The 18,990-nt window shown below is 40.2% G+C and overlaps 1 protein-coding gene across 1 annotated transcript in view; it reads left to right on the forward strand.

The window, feature by feature from the left end:
- The window catches only part of vav2 (vav 2 guanine nucleotide exchange factor), a gene marked incomplete at both ends in the record, with an annotated part of 239,622 nt that overhangs the window by 206,456 nt on the left and 14,176 nt on the right, over positions 1 to 18,990 (forward strand). The window contains 9 exons of the mRNA XM_079256778.1: positions 3,825 to 3,924; positions 6,725 to 6,820; positions 15,837 to 15,905; positions 16,055 to 16,141; positions 16,978 to 17,063; positions 17,148 to 17,280; positions 17,688 to 17,702; positions 18,009 to 18,118; positions 18,310 to 18,411. Coding sequence (XP_079112904.1) covers positions 3,825 to 3,924; positions 6,725 to 6,820; positions 15,837 to 15,905; positions 16,055 to 16,141; positions 16,978 to 17,063; positions 17,148 to 17,280; positions 17,688 to 17,702; positions 18,009 to 18,118; positions 18,310 to 18,411 — 798 coding nt within the window. The remainder of the gene's footprint in view (positions 1 to 3,824; positions 3,925 to 6,724; positions 6,821 to 15,836; positions 15,906 to 16,054; positions 16,142 to 16,977; positions 17,064 to 17,147; positions 17,281 to 17,687; positions 17,703 to 18,008; positions 18,119 to 18,309; positions 18,412 to 18,990) is intronic.

Consider the following 18,990-nt stretch of genomic DNA (forward strand, 5'->3'; position numbering starts at 1 on the left):
GTAAAGATGGGAATTGGCTCATCCAAACCTAAGACCATAGTCTTCAACCAGAAGAGGGTGAATTGTCCTGTATGAGTCAGGGATGAGATTCTGCTCCAAGTTGACAAATGAAGGAAGAATGGAGGGGAGATTGACGGGTGAATCGGTGAGGCGGACTCTGCATCAGTTTGTCATGGTCAAGGAGCTGAGCTAAAAGGCGAAGTAGATCTGCGTTCCTACCCTCACTTTGTCACGAGTTGTAGGTAGCTACCAAATAAATGAGATCACGAATACAATGTGTTTCCTCTAAACAGAGATATCCTCAGACGAGTTTGGGTGTTCAAAGTCTGTCCTCGAGTGCCGCTGCCCCTTCGATGAAACCGTTTTTCAGCACACCTGCTCACATTAGTCGGATCCAAGAACCAATGAAGTTCTGCACAGTGACTGATTCATTTGAATCAGGTGTGCTGGAACAGAGATGCATGGACAACCTGAAGGATTGTGGCCCTCCAGGGCTGGAGCTGGACAACCCTGAGCTGGAAGAAGTGGCTGGGGAGAGGCAAGTCTGGGTTCTCCTGTCTAAGCTGCTGATCCTGATAACTGAACAAAAAAAATGGACAAGTAGTGTTTGTGTCCACCTGATGGCATCAGACATCAGTCTCTACAACACTGTTTGGGCCTAAAAAGAAAGTCACAAAGACGTGCTGTTGCTGTACATTGAAAAGCTGGATTCAATGAGGAGCAAGACGATGTGCTGATGGGTTCTTTCTGAATCCAGTCCAGATCTTTCCACAAAACAAATAAAATCATTTCCATTTGCTTCATTCAATTACAAAGCAGTGTAATTTAGTCCATATGTGGAGGGTTTTCCATGTTAAAACCGTGCAGTGACAAACAGTAAATCAGCTCCATAGGATGTAATGTTTCCTTGTTTGCGCTTTAAGATTTTGTCCTTCTCATCTGCTCTGAATCTGCTGTTAGAGTTTCCACTTTCACACATGAAACTTGAGTCTTTTATGTCTTGGAAAGTCTTAAAAGGGGACATTGATGTCACAGATAACTTATTATGCTGGATCATATGTGTCTTTGGTACGCGCCGCTATATCTTCGCTACACTGCACGGTCCGCCTGCAGTCTTATAATTGATCGAGTCTCCCATTAATCTCAATCACTTTGTCGTCCTAGAGGAGCAGGAGCTGGGGGGTGGGGGGAGCCATCCCCCTGAGTGTGGATCAAGTCTTAATCAGGCGCTTGTTAGCTCAGGGTTTAAGCAAAGCAGGAGTTCTGCAGGGAGGCTGGGGGTGGGGGTTACACAAATATCTGACTGGGCTCCAGTAAAGCTACAGTCATCATCTCTGTAGATTTCAGGATGGTTGTCTGGTAACCAGCTTCTACCAAAATGCAGATTTTGCTGGGGAATTTTGGTTCAGATCTCCACCTCTGGCAGCTGAATCACAGTTTTACAGGCTTGGTATTTAGGGAACATTCCCACAGTTAAATAATTCATTTGGAGACATGTTTTTGCATCAATAATGGAAATCGCTAAGTTTGCACTTAAGTGTTTTGGGAGCTGATTGTTCAAACTGTCCAATTATTTTTAATTCTACATTCTGAGACAACATGAGGGACGGTTTTATACTTTTATGTTTAACCCATTTAAAAAAAAAAAAAAAAAAAAAAATTTCAATTGCAGCCAGTCATACACACAAACACACACACAGAGCTATTTTGTTGGGCTCACCATCCCACTATTGGGTTTGATTCCCTTTTACCTTCAGAGTTGACCTTATTCTTGATGTCAGAGATTCAACAGACTGTTGGAAACACTCTTCAGAGTTTGCTCCATATTGACATGAAGCATCATACAGTTGCTGCACATCCATGATAAGACTCTCCAGCTCCACCACTTCCCAAAGCTGTTACAACAGCTAATCGAGAAAAAAAAACAAGAAAATCCAGCTTATTTAATACCCAGAACCAAAACTGACTTGTTCACAGCAAGTAAACAGAAACACCAAGTTTCTGTTTTTACTTTGGTGTCCAAACCCAATGCAGCTTTCACCATTACCTGTCCAGATTGCTCTACATTACATTACTACCTCTGTTAGGTTCACTGGATGATTTGTTTGTTTTCACCAGTCAACTGGACCACCATTCCTCTGCAAGATGGCCAAGAACCCCAGTTTTCAAGTAGACCTGAGTTTGTTTCTTTGGTCTGCACCATTCTAAACAAACCAGCGTATCTGTGGAAACGTACCAGGGCCTGTCTAAAAATGGACTAAACTCTTAATGCATCCTGATGTTGGTTTTATTTACATACATCCGTTTGCACCAGCACACCCAACTGCTTGTTTCTTTTGTGTGTTTGTTTTTTTTTTTTTCTTTGCATTGACCAAACTATAGGTAAATGACTTACTGTTGTCTTTCTGTAATCCTGAACCAGTTTGCTATCTGTATGACAAGAAATCGAGCATGTGTGGCTAATAGAGTGGTCAGTGAGTTTATATTACTTTGATGAAAAACTCTGGTTGCAATAAAATCTATTTTAACACGCAGCGGCTCCTAATTCAGCAAAAAAAAAAAAAAAAGAAAGAAACAGCAATCAGCTATGTGAGAATAAAACCGAAACCGTGTTTATTTCCAGCGAGCATCTTAGCTCCACCTTCCCAGCATCCTCTGCCTGCTTCGTTTGCTGCGCTGCTGCTGCCTTCATTACAGATCTATCAGGGGCTGATTAGACTTCAGAGTGCCAGCTCTCCCATCCACCTCAGCCCGCTCAAGATTCAGATTAAGAGGCATGCCAACTCTTGCTGTACCAGCCGTGCCAATGCCCTACTTTGCCTCAGTGAGAGGGATGCGTGCCACATGCAGTGGCATCCTCCAGGCAAGATGACTTTGAACCCCCTCCCAGCTGAACCCACAGATCTGTGTCAGTGTCCCGATGAAATATCTAATGAACACAGCTCTCATATCGCCCCAGCTTGAATTTAAGAGATTTTTTTTTCTCTCAGACTCATAAGAGGCGTTCTGCAAAGCAACTGATATGAAGCACAGTCTTTCATTAGTGCTCTGTGATTACAGCTCATTGGCGAGAGGATGCCACCTCGACAAATATTGCCGTGGGACCAGGCTTCTGTACATTCCTAATCACAGTACATGTATTCATACAATCATTTATCTGCCCCCCCCCCGTGGTGCTGAATGTCTCCTGCTCTGACCTCTCAAATTGTGTTATTAATCTTAAAATGAATGTGCAGCACATCGCCTAAAGGCTCACATCCACTCAGCGGCATACAGATAATTGTGGAAGCAGACCGTAATCTCTTTATTTGATCTGTGTTTTTCCAAAGACGTTATTTATCTTCAACATTTCAGACACTCAGAAGAGCCTTATTAGTTCTTATTAAGCCTCAGTTTTGATGAAGCACATGGTACGCCGAGCTCGGACAGGTTTTATGAGCCCACCTTCCCTCGCAGATGACAAGCGCAGGTATCTCCAACACCCTGCTGTAATATCACTGTGTCTGGAATTTATTGGCCAAGTTGGGCCATTTAAAAATGGTGCTGCACAAACAGCAACCCCCGCAGAGGAGGTTGTGTTTTTATTTATATGTAGTGAAGTGAATTGATTGGAACCGCTTGACTGTCCAGCCCACATTAAGATGCATGCATAATGTATGTGTGTAAGATTGTTTTGTGTCATTTATTGTAAACAGAACTGACAGAAGGATCAAACATGAGCTTGGCTTACTTACTTTAATTTGTCATTTCCCCAATGAGTCCCTAAAGGAGGATGAGCTGTGACAGTGTGTTTGGATTAATGGTCGGACTTCGTGTCTGTGCAGGTTGTTGATCTACGGTCAGTACTGCAGCCATATGGAGAACGCCCAGAAGACACTGGAGGAGCTCATAGCAGCACGAGAAGATGTCAAGATTAAAGTAGAAGTAAGTCACCAATTCAGAGCATTTTTGCTAACGTGACCTTATTATTGCAGTGTGTTCCAAATTATTATGATTCTGCAGTTGTTTGCCCATTTCTCCCAAATTATCAATGAAAATTACACTGAAAATATTTTTGTAAATGTAAAAAAAATATGCAAGTATAGAATAGTCTGGATTTTATTTAAAAGAACTTCCAATGACGGGAAAAAATTTTTTTTTAAAGTAAAATGAGTCTTCATGCATTTCTCAGCGCGCTGCAAATGTTTCTGTTTGTGAGCATTGTGGCTGAAATGCATCTTCATGTAGCCTTTGGAATATGCTGCATGGAGAGACACCAGTAGCTTCAAATACCTGCTAGCTGCTCATTGATGCTTTTTTTTTTTTTTTTTTTTTTTTTTATAACAGTTGCCCTTTTAATACGATGTAGTTGCCCTGATCAAATAAAAATGGCGATTCTAACTTTTGTTTGTGTGAAATGTTAAATATTTTCATTCTTTTCACAAGGTATTAAACCATTTTAAGCTTTTCATTTGAAGAAAGTTCCTAGTTTTTCCCTTTCTGCAGTGAAACGGCCTTCCATTCCAGCTCACCTGAGAAAATAATCAGAACTTATCAGTGATCTAAACAGAAGCAACTCAAACAAAATCTTCCATCGATGAACTAAAACATTTCAATGACTAATAATTTGTAACACAGGTTCAGTTAAACTGATTGCAGCCGTAGAGACCTGGAGCTTGCATCCCATAACAGATCGGTGATCTCAGTCATTTACTGAGATACAGATTGCTGAGTAACAGGTGAATAAAAATGTAGGAGGGAACGTTACTGTTATGTGTTTTACAGAAATCTAGACTCCAGTTTCTTCTATTAAACTGCTAAATGAAGTTGCTGTTGAGCTCAACTTCTAAGTGAATCAGGACATGAGCGAGCTTGAAATCTGTCAGCAGAGACAGGAAATGTGGGGCCTGAGCATTAAGAGTAAATTACTCTCTGGCTAGGTGCTGCATGCTAATCTGACCAAATCCGAGCTGTAAATCATGAATGCTAATTAGCAATAAGCAAGTTTCTTCACTTATAGATGATGCCACTTCAGAAATTCTGTCTGCTTAAAACTTTCAAGATTCACAGCAACGTGAAGAAATCAGTTAAGCAGAACGAAAGAAAGGAAGAGATTTGTTGTTATCTATCCATCCATTTGTCTAGTGCATATCTGGGGTCAGGTCGCAGGGAATGAAGCAGGGAAGCCCAGATTTCCCTCTCCCAGGAAATCAGCTCATCTGGGGAAGATCTGAGGGATCCGACATAGTCCAGTCGCTACTGCGTGTCCTGGGTCTGTGAAGTATTCCTTCCACAGACCCAAAATATCTCAAGTTGAGGTCAATATCCCCCCCAGCTTTTCAACAGTACACGGTGTTGACGGAGAAATGCATTTAAAGGCACCAGATGGTGGACCAAAATCTCTTCAATGCCGTCCAGAAGTCATTCTCTAAACTCCTCCCATTGCTGCATCGACCGCCGACGCCACGTTCCGCTTAAACCGCCAACACCCACCGGCTGCCTCAGGAGTCCCACATGGCCGAGAAAAGCCCGATCCATCACTGCTGTTGGGTCAAAGATTTAAGCCACAAAAGGGGAAAAATATTAGTTTGTAGGAGTTTTTTCGAGCAGTTTTTGGATTTTTCTCTTTTTTTTTGCCTTCTGTTTACCTAAAAAGGTATTAAATGAGATATTTTAAACTTTCAAATACAATAAAATAAACACCCAGCTTCCCAGGATGTTATGTATGGGAGATAAACTTTTTGTGTTTTTCTTCTCATAAAACAGTTGCATTATGTCATCAAAATTACATTTAAAAGGTTAAATAATTTGAATAATTACATATTTTGTCATTTTGATTTGGACTGACGTTCAGTAAAATTAAAAACCTAAATCTGTCACTTTTACATACACCTTTTGTGGGAGAGGGTTTTTTTTTGTCTTCTTATTACCTAAAAACTGATCATTTAAAGCTAAGCAGACTGTTTAGTAGTCTCCGAATGTTACTATTAAATCCAGCAAGGAGGAGGAAGCTGAACTCATGGCAGATATCAAATCAAATCAAACTTTCTGGAGCACTTTTCATGCCAAGTGCTTTACAAGATAAAATCTAATCATAAGGATTAAAACAAACAGTAGATAACAAGACATTTAAAAACAATGAAAAAATACATCATTCCCTGAATACTGTGTCTTTAACCGAACGCAGGTTAATAAAACAAATAAAACATTAATTAAGTGATAAAAATTCTGATTTGGTGCTGATGTGATATGGCATTGACAGCATACTAAGGCATTCACAGCTGGAGTAGTAAAATAGCTAAATTAAGGGCTAAATTTGCCTCCTGTTAGTCCTTCTTATAGAAAAATCTTGATTGTGATGACCGATAAGCTGCCTCTGCTACTCCGCAGTAGTAAAAAATGACTAAAGTAACTCCTAAACAAAGCGGTGTGAGGGCACCTTATAGAATAATCATAACAAAAGAGCTTCTCTCATGGACATAATGCAGAATTTATAGAAATGTATTCATTGCTCAGAGGAATTTCTCTGTCAGCTTGCAGAATAATTATGTCACAAATTCTGGCATGACCAGCACTTTTGTGCCCTGGAAGAATAAACTGGCCTCATTGTTGTTAATGGAGTGCCTTGTGAATGTGTGAAAGCAACAGCAGAAATGCTGCAATGAATTATTAAACAACAAATGAACGCTTGTTAGTAGAAAATGTATATTATGTTATAACCGTCCTGTTGCTTTTTGTTCTCCAGGAATGTACCATGAAAGTGCAAGAAGGGAAGTTCAAGCTGCAGGATCTTTTGGTTGTTCCCATGCAGAGGGTGCTGAAGTATCACCTGCTACTGAAGGTAGGAGGCATCTCACACTCTGCCCTGTCACACGTCTTCAAACGCCCTGCAGCTCTTTGATTTCCCATGATCAGCTGCTGGACATGACTTCGGAAAGGCAGATTTTTATCTCTTTAAAGCGGATGAACATCTTCAGAGATCACTTTCCAGCCCTTAAAGATCAAACTGTCACCTGTAGGCTTCAGATGGTTCTGAAAAATTAACAGATATTTTTTTTTTTTTGGAGGGCTGCGGTGGTAATCAGGTTGGATCTTCAGTGGCTGCAGTGAGTTTGCCCCAGTTTCACTCCAAAAACAGAAGAAACAACACTTCTGAATTCATTGCTGCAACACACGTTGCCACTTTAGATTTCGTTGGAGCAGCTTGCGTGTGTTTCTGCTTTTGTTCTTTTGTTCAGCATGAATACATTTCCACCAATCACTTCCAGCGTGTTTCCTCTGCCCTCAAACTCGCATGCAGGAGAAGGTTTGGCCACAAAACACACCCAGATTTTCAAAGTGCGTGTTCGTGTAAAAAGAGGTGGTTGAAAAAAATGTACTAATCTCCAGATGGCATGAAGTTAAAGATGAAAACAGTTAAATTAACCAAAGAAATTATGCCAACCCCGGTTGTTTTCAGGATAGAGCTGCCGTGTTAGATTTTCTGTTTGTATTGAGCTAACGGTAACATTTAGCAGCATGGTATTAGCTTCGTGCCGACATTAACAAGTGGAAGGATGATGTAATCTGTGGGGATCTGTTTCTGTTTTATTTGATGTTTAGCACGATCTGCACCTGGCACCTCGTTGCAGTGTTTATCCATCTCATAACCGCGAGAAACAGAGTAGTACATCAAGCGACTTAGTGTGTCATTGCAACAACGTATGTGGAGTGTTGATATAACAACTTGTTAACGTCTGGAAAACGGATTTCTTCACTCTGAACAGCCTAAACTGGGCCTTTGCTTTGAACTGGTACTTTCTCTCCTCTCCGGCTTGGAAGCAAAACAAAATCCTCAGATTTCCATATTTCCATTGCCGACAGAACTTTGTCAGAGAGTTTGATCCTCAAAGGCTTTCCTGCTGAAAACATTCAGCTTTTTGGATTTTTTTTTGTTTGTTTTTGTTTATTGTGCCATTGCTTTAACAAAAAAAACCCCAAATGCTTTCATCACATCAGACCTAAATATTTATCTGTATTCAAGTTACATGTAAAGCAACACAAAGTTTCTGACCTTAAGATACTGGCTTTTATAATGCACATTCCTGGAGCCTTCATTGCCATGTTTAGTCCTGAGACTGAGAAACCACACTTTGCAACTTTTTTTTTTCAGCTTCCAACATGTTTTTGCTTCATTTTGTTAAGAGATAAGAGGCAATACAAGCGGCTGAAATGAGTTACCTCTGCCGGGTGGCCGGGCTTTCCCTTAGAGATAGAGTGAGAAGCTCGGTCATCCGGGAAGGGCTCAGAGTAGAGCCTCTGCTCCTCCACATCGAGAGGAGCCAGATGAGGTGGCTCGGGCATCTGGTTAGAATGCCTCCTGGACGCCTCCCTGGTGAGGCATTCTGGCCCTGCTGGAAAAGAACCCGGGGAAGACCCAGGAAAAGCTGGAGGAGTTATATCAACTGGTCTGGGGACGCCTTGGGATCCCCCCTGATGAGTTGGCAAATGTGACTCGGGAGAGGGAAGTCTGGGCCTCCCTGCCTAGGCTGATGACCCGACACCGGATAAGGGGGAGAAGATGGATGGATAGATGGATGGATGGATGGATGGAACATCTGGGGATTGAGAGATTGAGTTCTGATTGGACTTGGGGTGGACGTGATGTACTTACACATACCAGAAAAAAAACAAACTCCATTTATTTTCTTTTTGGCTACAACATAGAAGACCACATCATAGGAACCTATTTTTTTTATTTTGATTATGATTTGGAAACAGCCGCTCATCACAAGCATACTACTTTACTTTTACAGCAGCTGTTAAGGAGAAGGGAGGTAAAGTACCGGAACGGGGAGGCACAAGACCCCGCAGAACATGTGCATCACTGTAACGGGAAAAGGGAACAAGGAGAGGATTAACTTAAAGTGAAATAAACTTCCACATGATGGAGGAGTTAATAATTTAGATTTAAAATGGGAATGAATCAGCCACTTGCTTCAGAATTAAGTTTAAATAGGAAATGTGATTTTCATTTGGAATAAGCTTATGTAATCATTTCTTATTGCATTAATGCGGATTTAACTTGTATTAAAACCCTCCTGTACACATGGCTGTTTTCTAACAGTGCTTTTTATGCGTTAGTAAGGTACGGTACAGCTCCAATTTTTCCTTTTTCTGCTGTAGGAAGTACCCTGAAACCGACACTGTCCAATACTTTTGTTTTGGTACTGTCTCAGCGAAAGTTCTGATTGTCGCCCACCAAAAAGGATCAAAGCAAAGACATTTTAGTATGAATTTGCATGTGTGAACACATATATTGTAACTTGGACTAACATGCATGCGTGTTATACGGATCATAATGAATGGGCTTAAATTGATTTATGTCTGGAAAGTACCTTCAGGTGAATTTGTTGTGAATTGCAATATACAAATAAAGCTGATTTTAATTCATTTGTGCCAAGCCAATGCGATACACTGCTGAGCATTGATTAGTCAGAGAATCATCAACTTTCAACAGAGGCAGTCACACCGACACATCACGCCATGAAATCTAGCGGAAAATGTTTGCACGAATCCCATATTTTGAGCATGACTAAAGAAAACATGAGCATGTTTATTGACCGTAAGTTTGTATTTTACAGATCAATGTGTGTAATGTCTGCTGCTGGAGCCGAGCTCTGCAGCTCTCTGTTATGAACCCTGTAAGCAGATATTCAAACTCCAGAACTAAGAGCCAGTCATAAACTCATTCAGAGTAATGTCCGCTCAGTATTCCTCACTTGTAAGGGGATTACCATAAGATAATGTAATCAATTGAATGCAAAGACAAAATTGAACAGCATCCTGTCCTCAATAAAATGGCAACAAAAGCAGAACAAAGTAATAACACAGAGTTTAAATGCACCATTACATCATCCCTGTACTCTGTACAATGGAAATAATTGCGAACCTAAAAGGGAGATGTCTACAAGGAGATATGTACTGTCAGTGAGAGGTTTCCTCAGTGCCCCATGAAATAAAGAAATGGTAGTTAGCAGGCTGCTAATTATAAAGTTGAGCTCTGGAAAAACCAAGATAAATTTCTGATATAATCCCTCATTGAATTGTTAGAAATTGATCGCTGGAGACCTTCATGAATATTGCTCAGTTCTGTCCAGCTGCAGCTGCGCCATGGAAGAGTCATTAGGAGAAACTCTCACCTGCCATTTCACTGCAAAAGTTGGTGTCCAAGCTGATCTGAAAAAGCTTTTTGGTTTACTGAGGCGTTTGGGGAGAATTTTTCACCCCTTAGAAGAGAATACAGGAGCCCAAGTCCGGTCCTCAAGACCTAGCATCCTGCAACTTTTAGATACATTCTTTCAGCTCTGCCGAGGCCTGGCAATGAGCCCTTCGTTTGATTCAGGTGTTTTGGAGAATGGATGCATGTAAAAGTTGCAGGACGGTCGATTGTGAGGACCGGACTTGGGAACCCCTGCCTTAGAAGGATATTTACCAATCTTGTTGTTACATCACATCAACAAAAAGTTTCCTGTTAAAATGGAAGAATTCTCCTTTTCAGAGTTTTCCCCTTGTGGGGTCCAATCCTCTTTTTCTTATTTTTTACATACTTCCTTTAGGCTCCATAATTAAATATTGTGAGGTTTCACTTTTACATGGATGACTCAAATGAATGCACCCCTACAGTGAAACACTTCTCATCCTTTAGATGTTTTATTAAACTGCCTAAGGGAGGTTGAACCTTGGTTGGCACAAAATTTCCAGATGCTCCATGAGGATAAAACTGAAGTCATGTGATTTAGACCCCTAGCATCTGTGCCAATCAGAGCATCCACCTTGGACCGATGGAACTGTCCAAAGTTAGGAGGGATTTTTGATGATGTCTTTCTACGTGATAAGCATAAATGTAGCCTTCAGAAGCAGCTTTTATAGCGCTAGGAATTCTTTCTTAAGTCAAACCATCCATTTTTCTGAATTAGGAAGAGATCTATGCTTAATTCCCATCATCTCGATGGCCTTAATAATCTGTAGCGAGAAAGCCCATTGACGTCATCAGTGCGGAGAATTATGGTATTTGCCATTGTGTGTGTACCCACAGTGTGTTTGAATCAGTTCAGTGATGGCTCTCATCTTTTTAATCTCTGTTTTTCTTGATCAGCACACAAAAAGGAAATTAACCAGCCGATTTTCATCTCCCATCTCTGTCTCGGGAAGTACAGTGATGCGCATTTCCCAGAGAACAGTGGACTTCTGCAGACACTGTTTTAAGTGTCACATAAGTCGGTTTTAGGTTTTAATCTACTGTATCTATTTATTTCTACTGTTTACACTTTGTCACTGATGGTGAGACTGCTGCTCCCTCTGGCTGCTGATGTTCTATCCTGAAAACTGAGTGATCTTTCTTTATTGTTTCACCTGGTGATTTTGTTTCTGGTTAAAGTGGCAGGATTTCAGTAACAAGCATCTCAATACAGTGGTCATTTTTTTAAATGTTTGCTGTCTTGGTGAGCTTAATGCAAACATCTCCAGAGTTTTTTTTAAAAAGTTTTTATTTTTCCTTTTTTCAAAGCTGATCTGTAGCTGGGATTACGGTTCGGTTCGAAGATATTGAACTGAACCATTTTCTTCGCATTGTTTGTGTGAATTTAATAAAGATTGTAAACTGAAAGTTTACACTTCACATATTCCTTGTTTCTGCATGTAAAATTGGGTCAGGAATTGATCAGGCAACCAATAAAGTACTGGATCAAATTCAAAACCGATAATGCCATTGATATCAATAACAACATATCAATTCACATCCCTAATTATAACAGACCATCCATCCATCCATCCATGTATTTTATTAACTGCTTAATCCAATTAAGGGTTGTCAGGAAGCTGGAGCATATCCCAGCATCACTGGGTGAGAGTGGAATACCCTTGATAGGTTGCCAGTTCCATCACAGGGCCTCCTACATCTTATTGAACAGAAAACATTTGTATTACCTGTTTTTGTAAATACATTTTTTTGTCAGTATGTATTAGTATCTGTGCATCGACCAACAGCTATTTCATCTCTGAGCTCAGTTCCTGTCATTTGCTTACAAAACAAGCTCTAAAATATTCCCTGATTAATTAGCTTTGGATTAGCAGATGATATTTTGACGTCATGCTACTGGAGGTAATGAACCGAGGCGGATGCGAGTGTTTACGTCAGGTGATTGCAGATCCACGTCGAGTCCTGCAGCTCTTGAGCGCCGTTCGAATCGAACCCCTGCTGGACTCACAGCCAGTCTCTCAGGTCAAATCAACCGTGCACAAATCAGATTAAACACACCCTATTTCACCGCCTCCCACAACTTTGCAGGAGAACAGTGGTGTGTGCTGCGGCCTCAGGGCATGTCAAATTGACAAGTCCTGCTCACATGCATGTGTGTGTGTGTTCATGCAGGTCCAGTCATGCCTAGGTGCGCTTCCTCATTTGACGTTGCAGAGATAGCATCGCAGTAGCCTTAACTATTTGGTCATGGTGTGAATAGCTCTCTTCATCTCTTATGTACAACTCTCTGAATAAAATGAATACAGCCCAGTCATCTCTGATGTAATTCCCCTCCAGCAGAGTTTAAATATTTGATGAATATGCTGTATTTTTGTAAAGCAATACAATCATGCAGTATCTTTCATCCCAGCTCTCGTCTTTTAGATAAAAGCAGGTACATAATGCAGCTTTTTGTGCAAAAGCAAACTCTAATATTGAACAGATGTAATGAGTCAAACTTAAAAGTATCAAGAATAGCTTTGCAGAGAAAACTAGTGAACATATGCAGTCATGAGGAGGAGGTTCTTAGTGTAAGGCAGAAGCTTACCAGTCAACAAGTTTGTATTTATATCATATAACTCACAATTTCTGCCCACTGAACCACTAAGTGAATCAAATGAAATATTAATATAGGTTGTCGTTGCCAGTTATTATTTTTAGATTTAGATACAGCATCTGGAGGACCCACAGCTTCACCTAAATATCCAGTGCAGTGTATGTATGTGTATATGTAGGCTACTGCACATGGGAATCCCAGGAATAGTGTTATAGACTGTGTGTGCTCATTGCCCCCTTCTTGTGTCATACCACATGTGAGATCAGACATTTAGGAAAGCTGGTTGAACTGGGCTGGTGAGAACTTATTTTACGCTGCTCGGGCAGAAAGCATCTGGCCAGCATCCTGCTCAGATGACTTGTTTGTGCAATGCCAAAGACAAGTATCGGCCAGTAAAAGGTTATAGAGGAGGATCGTGCCTGCAGAAGGGCGGATTTGTGGAGAAAGTGGAGAAAGCATCATTTCACACTTAAATATTTTCATCAGTATGTTGCAACCACATGTAATATTGGTCTGCTTTTTAACCCTTTATAGGGCACCCAATGAAATACCTTGAAATTAGACATTTTAACCTAAAATTGTCCTTCTGGTATGTACCAAGACCTCCATTCTGTTGTTACATTTTTCTTTTTTTTAATTGTTTTATGCTGAAGATGAATGAAAACAAAATGATCAAAAATAGTCCCTGGCCTGATAAAAGATTAAGCTCTGACAGGTGAAGTGGATAAAGTCTGATGTGGGTGTAATATGACGTCGATGGATACACTTATGGAAGGATACTATCCATCCCTCTCTGCCTGGTTTTGGCCAAAACAAGTACTTATACAGGGCAGTTTGATTAAATAATTGGTTTTTTTTCCTTTACTAATGATGACAACTCCTTTATTCTTTGAGTCCTGTGAAATTTTTCAGGCCTTTTCTTAAAATCTATCATGAAACATCTCTGCAACCACAAAGTCTGGCTGAATACTTTATCTTTCACAGCAAAGGGAAGAACTGTGAGATTTGTTGAAATTTTTAAAAATAATTATGTGTTCCTGGTGAAAAATAAATGCGGATGACACGGGGCGTGAGTGGGGGGAAAAAAAGGGTTCATGTTTGCCTGAGAAGAAACAAAAACTTTCAGGAAAATGACGAATGTCTCTTTGCAGAGCTGTGGCTCTAAACTCTGTCAACTCATTGTAGCTTATCTGTTCTATTCTGCAGTCATTTAGCAGACGTTTTTATCCAAAGCGACTTACGTACACACTCATAGCCAAGGACACTTTGGCACATAGTAAGGGGAAGCCTGGAATCACACTCCCAACTTTCCAGTTACAAGCCGACTGCTCTTCCTCCTGAGCTACAGCCGCCCCATCTGTACATTATCGCTGCAAATGCCAACTCTAACAACATGAAGTAGATAAAATTAGACTGGATTTAGTTCAGGCAGGGTAAGCAAAATGGCCACTTTGGCATCATTTGGCACTATCGACTCCTCATGTCCCTTAATTTAGGGGACATCAGGTTTTAAAGTTTAAAGCTCCAAAAAAAAAAGCCACAGATTAACAGAAAATGTTAATTTGGTGCAAATTTGCAGAAACATCAGATTAGCCTAGTGCGCTAATAACATAAATTTAACATAAATGAAAGTATTTTCCAGATGCGTTTTTGTTGGTTTGTCATATAATTTCATATAGGACGGCTCAGCAGGGTCCGACACCAATACACCCAACTCTCCTCAGTCTAGTGGGGATAAATGAAAACATACTGGTTAGCTTGGCAGCCGATGAGTAAAATAAAACGTTTCAGTCTGAACATTTTATAGAAAAACTATTCAGTGATGTGTTATATATTACTTATTTCATCAAGCATGGTGTTTTTTACTGTCTGAAAAAAATGTTACTAAATCCAGCTGCAAACCATTTCTCCTGTCCAGATCCACCTATCCTCCCACATACACATGTTTTGATTGAGCTTACCCAAAATGCACTTTGCTTTGTAGTTTGCTGCCTATATTCGATTCATTTGGAGTGGAGAAAGATTTGCCTTTGTAGATGGGCCGAGTCTGCTTGTTTTATCCAAATCAGAGTTTGGGGAATTGTAAATAAACTAACAAACAAAGGAGACTTTTCAATCAGAGGGAGGACGATAAGAATCAAAAAGCCCGGTTTCATGCACATGCCCTCAGTTTGCAATCATGCAGGACAGAGTTTATGTGCAAATGCAAACATCATTCTAAGGCAAATGTTAATATCCAGATATTCAGACTGTTCTGATGAAGTTGTGCATAAATAAAAATAAATAAATTCTCGTCTGTGTGAAATCCCATAAAATATTTATTGTGTCTTATGATTTTATAAAGTAACACCTTAAAAACTGCAAATATGAAAATGTAACTCAGAAATAAGCCACAGGGTTACAGACATGACTCATGGACTAGAAGATGAAGTGCCACCAACTGCGCATTTGTCTGAGTTGAACTCATGGGCACCAAGATGGCTGCTTCAGGGAGATTTTTTGATTTATGCACAACTGCAGAAAAACATGCACGGATCCGTACTCGTGCACACAAATCCTAATGGGCAGCTCAGATACACCATAGGACACCAGGGAAATTCTTTTCTTTATTTGAAAGCAACAAACGATGGTCCTGTTGTTGTTGCGCTCTACAACACAGCGTTACTGCTCCTCAGCATCACTCCAATAACCAAGTGGGAGACGCATAAAGCAAATCAAGGCAATTTACCATATTTATCATTGACCTACTAGAAGGAAGACGGCACAATTTGCAGGAGGGAGAACAAATCTGCAGGGATGTTACTAACGTTAAAAACCGCCAGACGTAGCTGCCAGTTACCAGTCCGTCCAGCTTTAGTGAGTCTTTGCTGATGGTGTCGCTCAGCAGCAGCTCGTTCTCCGCTAGTGTCACATCTGGAAAGAGCAGCTAACCATTTCTCTACAACTCACCACCAATGTTTACATCTTTCTTTTCTAGATACTTTTTTTTTAATTCAAATTTGTGATCACTTTTCTGTGCAGGAGCTTCTCAGTCATTCAACTGACCGACCCGAGAGACAGCAACTCAAGGAGGCTCTGGAGGCTATGCAGGTCTGTGTTTACATCTGTATAAGTGCTCACGAGTGGCCATTAGAGCGTGTTACGTAACAGTTCTAAATCACTCCGAGCCAAGGATTTATTTAAGATCAGCTGAGCGAGTTAAGTTGCAAACTGCTTCAAGGTTTCTTTCTTTCTTTCAGGACCTGGCCATGTACATCAATGAAGTCAAGAGGGACAATGAGACTCTGAAAAAGATTAGTGAATTCCAAAGTTCAATAGAAAATCTTGTAAGTCCTACAGCCTCCTTCTCACTTCCTCACATGGTGGAACGTATATAAGCTGGTTTAATTTTACTGACCTGTTTGTCCAAGCTTCTCATTATGACACAGGAGATGTTAATGTAGATCAGTGATGCCTTTTTTTCACAAAATAGATAAATAAATGAACAATAAAGGAAATTTAAACATAGATAAACAGAATAAAAATACAAAAAAAACAACAAGATAATCATAATGAAAAAGATCAGTGTGTTTTTGTCTGCTGTTAGCTCACATGAAGAGTTTGTTTTGAAGTCTGATGAGCTGGGAAAGGTGTTGATGCCCTGGTTAGAGTGACACCAGGCAAACCCACTGGTGTTCTTCTGATTCACATGTTTACAGATATGAATAAGAAAAGCTGTGAACACCCACTTTACAACAGACTTGTTGCACATTAGGAGTCATTAAAAGAACTTTATGAATGATGGGATTTTCCAGTTGGTTTTTGTCTGAACCAGCAAAACATGTACTGAAATATAAATTGTCCTAGAAATTAAATTAATTCCTGAATAAGACCTGTTCCATCTACTTCTTTTGGATGTTCAATAACATTTCCATCTTAAACTTTTTTTCCGCTAAGGAGCTGCTTCTTTTCCTAAATTATAACCAGCTCGCCCTCCGCTGCTGCCGTCTTGCAGACGATGCATTCTAGTTTGTTTTCTTCAAACCACTCCGTGGGAACATGACTTATGAACGTTTTTATTTATTCAAAAGATCATTTCAGATGTTTTCAATTAAACTACTACAACAAGAAGGTGTCAGAGTGCAGCAGTTTGACAGCTGGCGTGTCTTTGTGACCTAAGCAGCAGGTGAAACTGGAGGAGTATGGCAGGCCAAAGATTGATGGAGAGTTGAAGGTGTGCTCCATCATCAACAGAACAAAACAAGACAGGTGGGCATGAATTCGTCCAAAACATTTTCAAGCAATTGTCATATTTCCTAAAGCGAACTGACAGACGAACATGTTTATCTTCAGGTATATTTTCCTCTTTGACAAAGTGGTCATTGTCTGCAAGAGGAAAGGCTACAACTATGAGCTGAAAGAGATTATAGAACTGCATTCTTATAAAATGTCAGATGACCCCATGAACAACAGGGACATGAAAAAGGTAAGAAAATCCTCGTCTTTGGTTCGTTCTAAAATGAGACGGAGCAGAGCTGTGTCTGAAGCGGTGAGATCTCAGTGAAGGTAGCGTTGCCCGTGCACATGATGAAACAGCTTGTGGAATCATTACAAATGTTGTCCTTGAGCTGAAGGAGCTTGTTGATGATGATTTCAGATACGGAACATATGCGTAATGCATTGAAGTGCCACATCTGCCTTGTGCTCAGCCTTGCTTGAAAGATCATGTAAATGCAACGAAGGTCATTCGGGATTCATGAAAACATACTGCAATGCATTACGCCACCAGTCTAACATGGCTTTTTTTTTTGTTTTTGAATCTGCATGTGTCTGTCCATGTTTGCATGTGTAACTGGGTCTTTCTCTGGTGTCTTTCTTTTGCATGCTTACCAGTCAAGTGGAAAAATGGTAAGATCAAGTGACTCCTTTATTTAACTCATTTTCTGATAGAGGGCTATTTCTGGAAGCTGTCATTTTTGGGTGTCATGCCGTCATCGCGCACATACCTCTCGGCTATGTGGTTGGCTCGCCAGCTTTCGCTCAGATTCCTCGCCAAAGCATGTAGAAGATGTGGCCTTGATTTAAATGTGATCATATTTACAGAAGCAAACATGGCTAATTAAAAGTGTCACAAGCTTATTTGCCGATATCCGTCTGTCACTGCCATCCACACATCTTTCTGACGTCTGTTCTACAATCACTTTCTGTCCCCAGTGGTCATACGGCTTTTACCTGATCCACCTGCAAGGGAAGCAGGGCTTCCAGTTCTTCTGTAAAACTGAGGAAACAAAAAGAAAGTGGATGGAGCAGTTTGAAATGGCAATGTAAGTGTGATTGTGTGAGATTGAAATTGCAGTGCAGTAGCTTTTCTTGAAATTCTGTTATCTTATTACCAGCATTGACTGTGAGAAACTCTACTGTAATCTCACTGTAACATTATCCAATTTGAATTACAAGTAAATTCATGTATCTTGTCCAACTAGCTCATTTTAAGTAGAACTATTTAATCCTTCAGGTCCAACATAAAGCCAGAGAGAGCCACCGCCAATCAGCACAACTTCCAAATGCACACGTTCGATAAGAACACCAATTGTCGAGCCTGCAAGATGCTCCTGAGGTAACAAAATCTGATCCAGATTGCTTTATTGTCATTGACATTGTGCTACAGAACAAAATTACATTTCATCACAGGTCAATAAAATGTTGATAAATGAGTAATTACAACTTTGTAAAAACATAAAAAAAAAAATCAGATAAAATCATGTGTGTACTTATATAGTACTAACTTTTACCAGGCTTACCAAAAGGCTGCCTCAGAATTATGTGAGCTAGCTAGCTTAAAGTCAAGATACTGCATGGTTTATATAAAAGTTTATTTATATAATAGATACTTCAGTCAGAAAATATCTTACATTGACAGTGTTCATGTTGCAAAGAGTTAATGCAAGAAATTAATATTCAATTTCTTACACACAGTTCGAGGAGAACACAACCATAATCCTGATGCTAAAGCCAGCTGCTAGCTATATTAACTGAGTGCCACAACTAAAAATGTTGTAAAAACATCTAGCCAAACAGCAAGCCAATTTCCCTGGGAGCTCACAAGCAACATAAATGTATTTTCTTACATAATTATCTTAACATTTCCTGCCATGTTGATTTTTTTTTTTTTTTCTTTCGGACAGGCAGGCTGGCA

This window comes from Telmatherina bonti (genome assembly GCF_933228915.1).
Source record: "Telmatherina bonti genome assembly, chromosome: 17".
NCBI lineage: Eukaryota > Metazoa > Chordata > Actinopteri > Atheriniformes > Telmatherinidae > Telmatherina > Telmatherina bonti.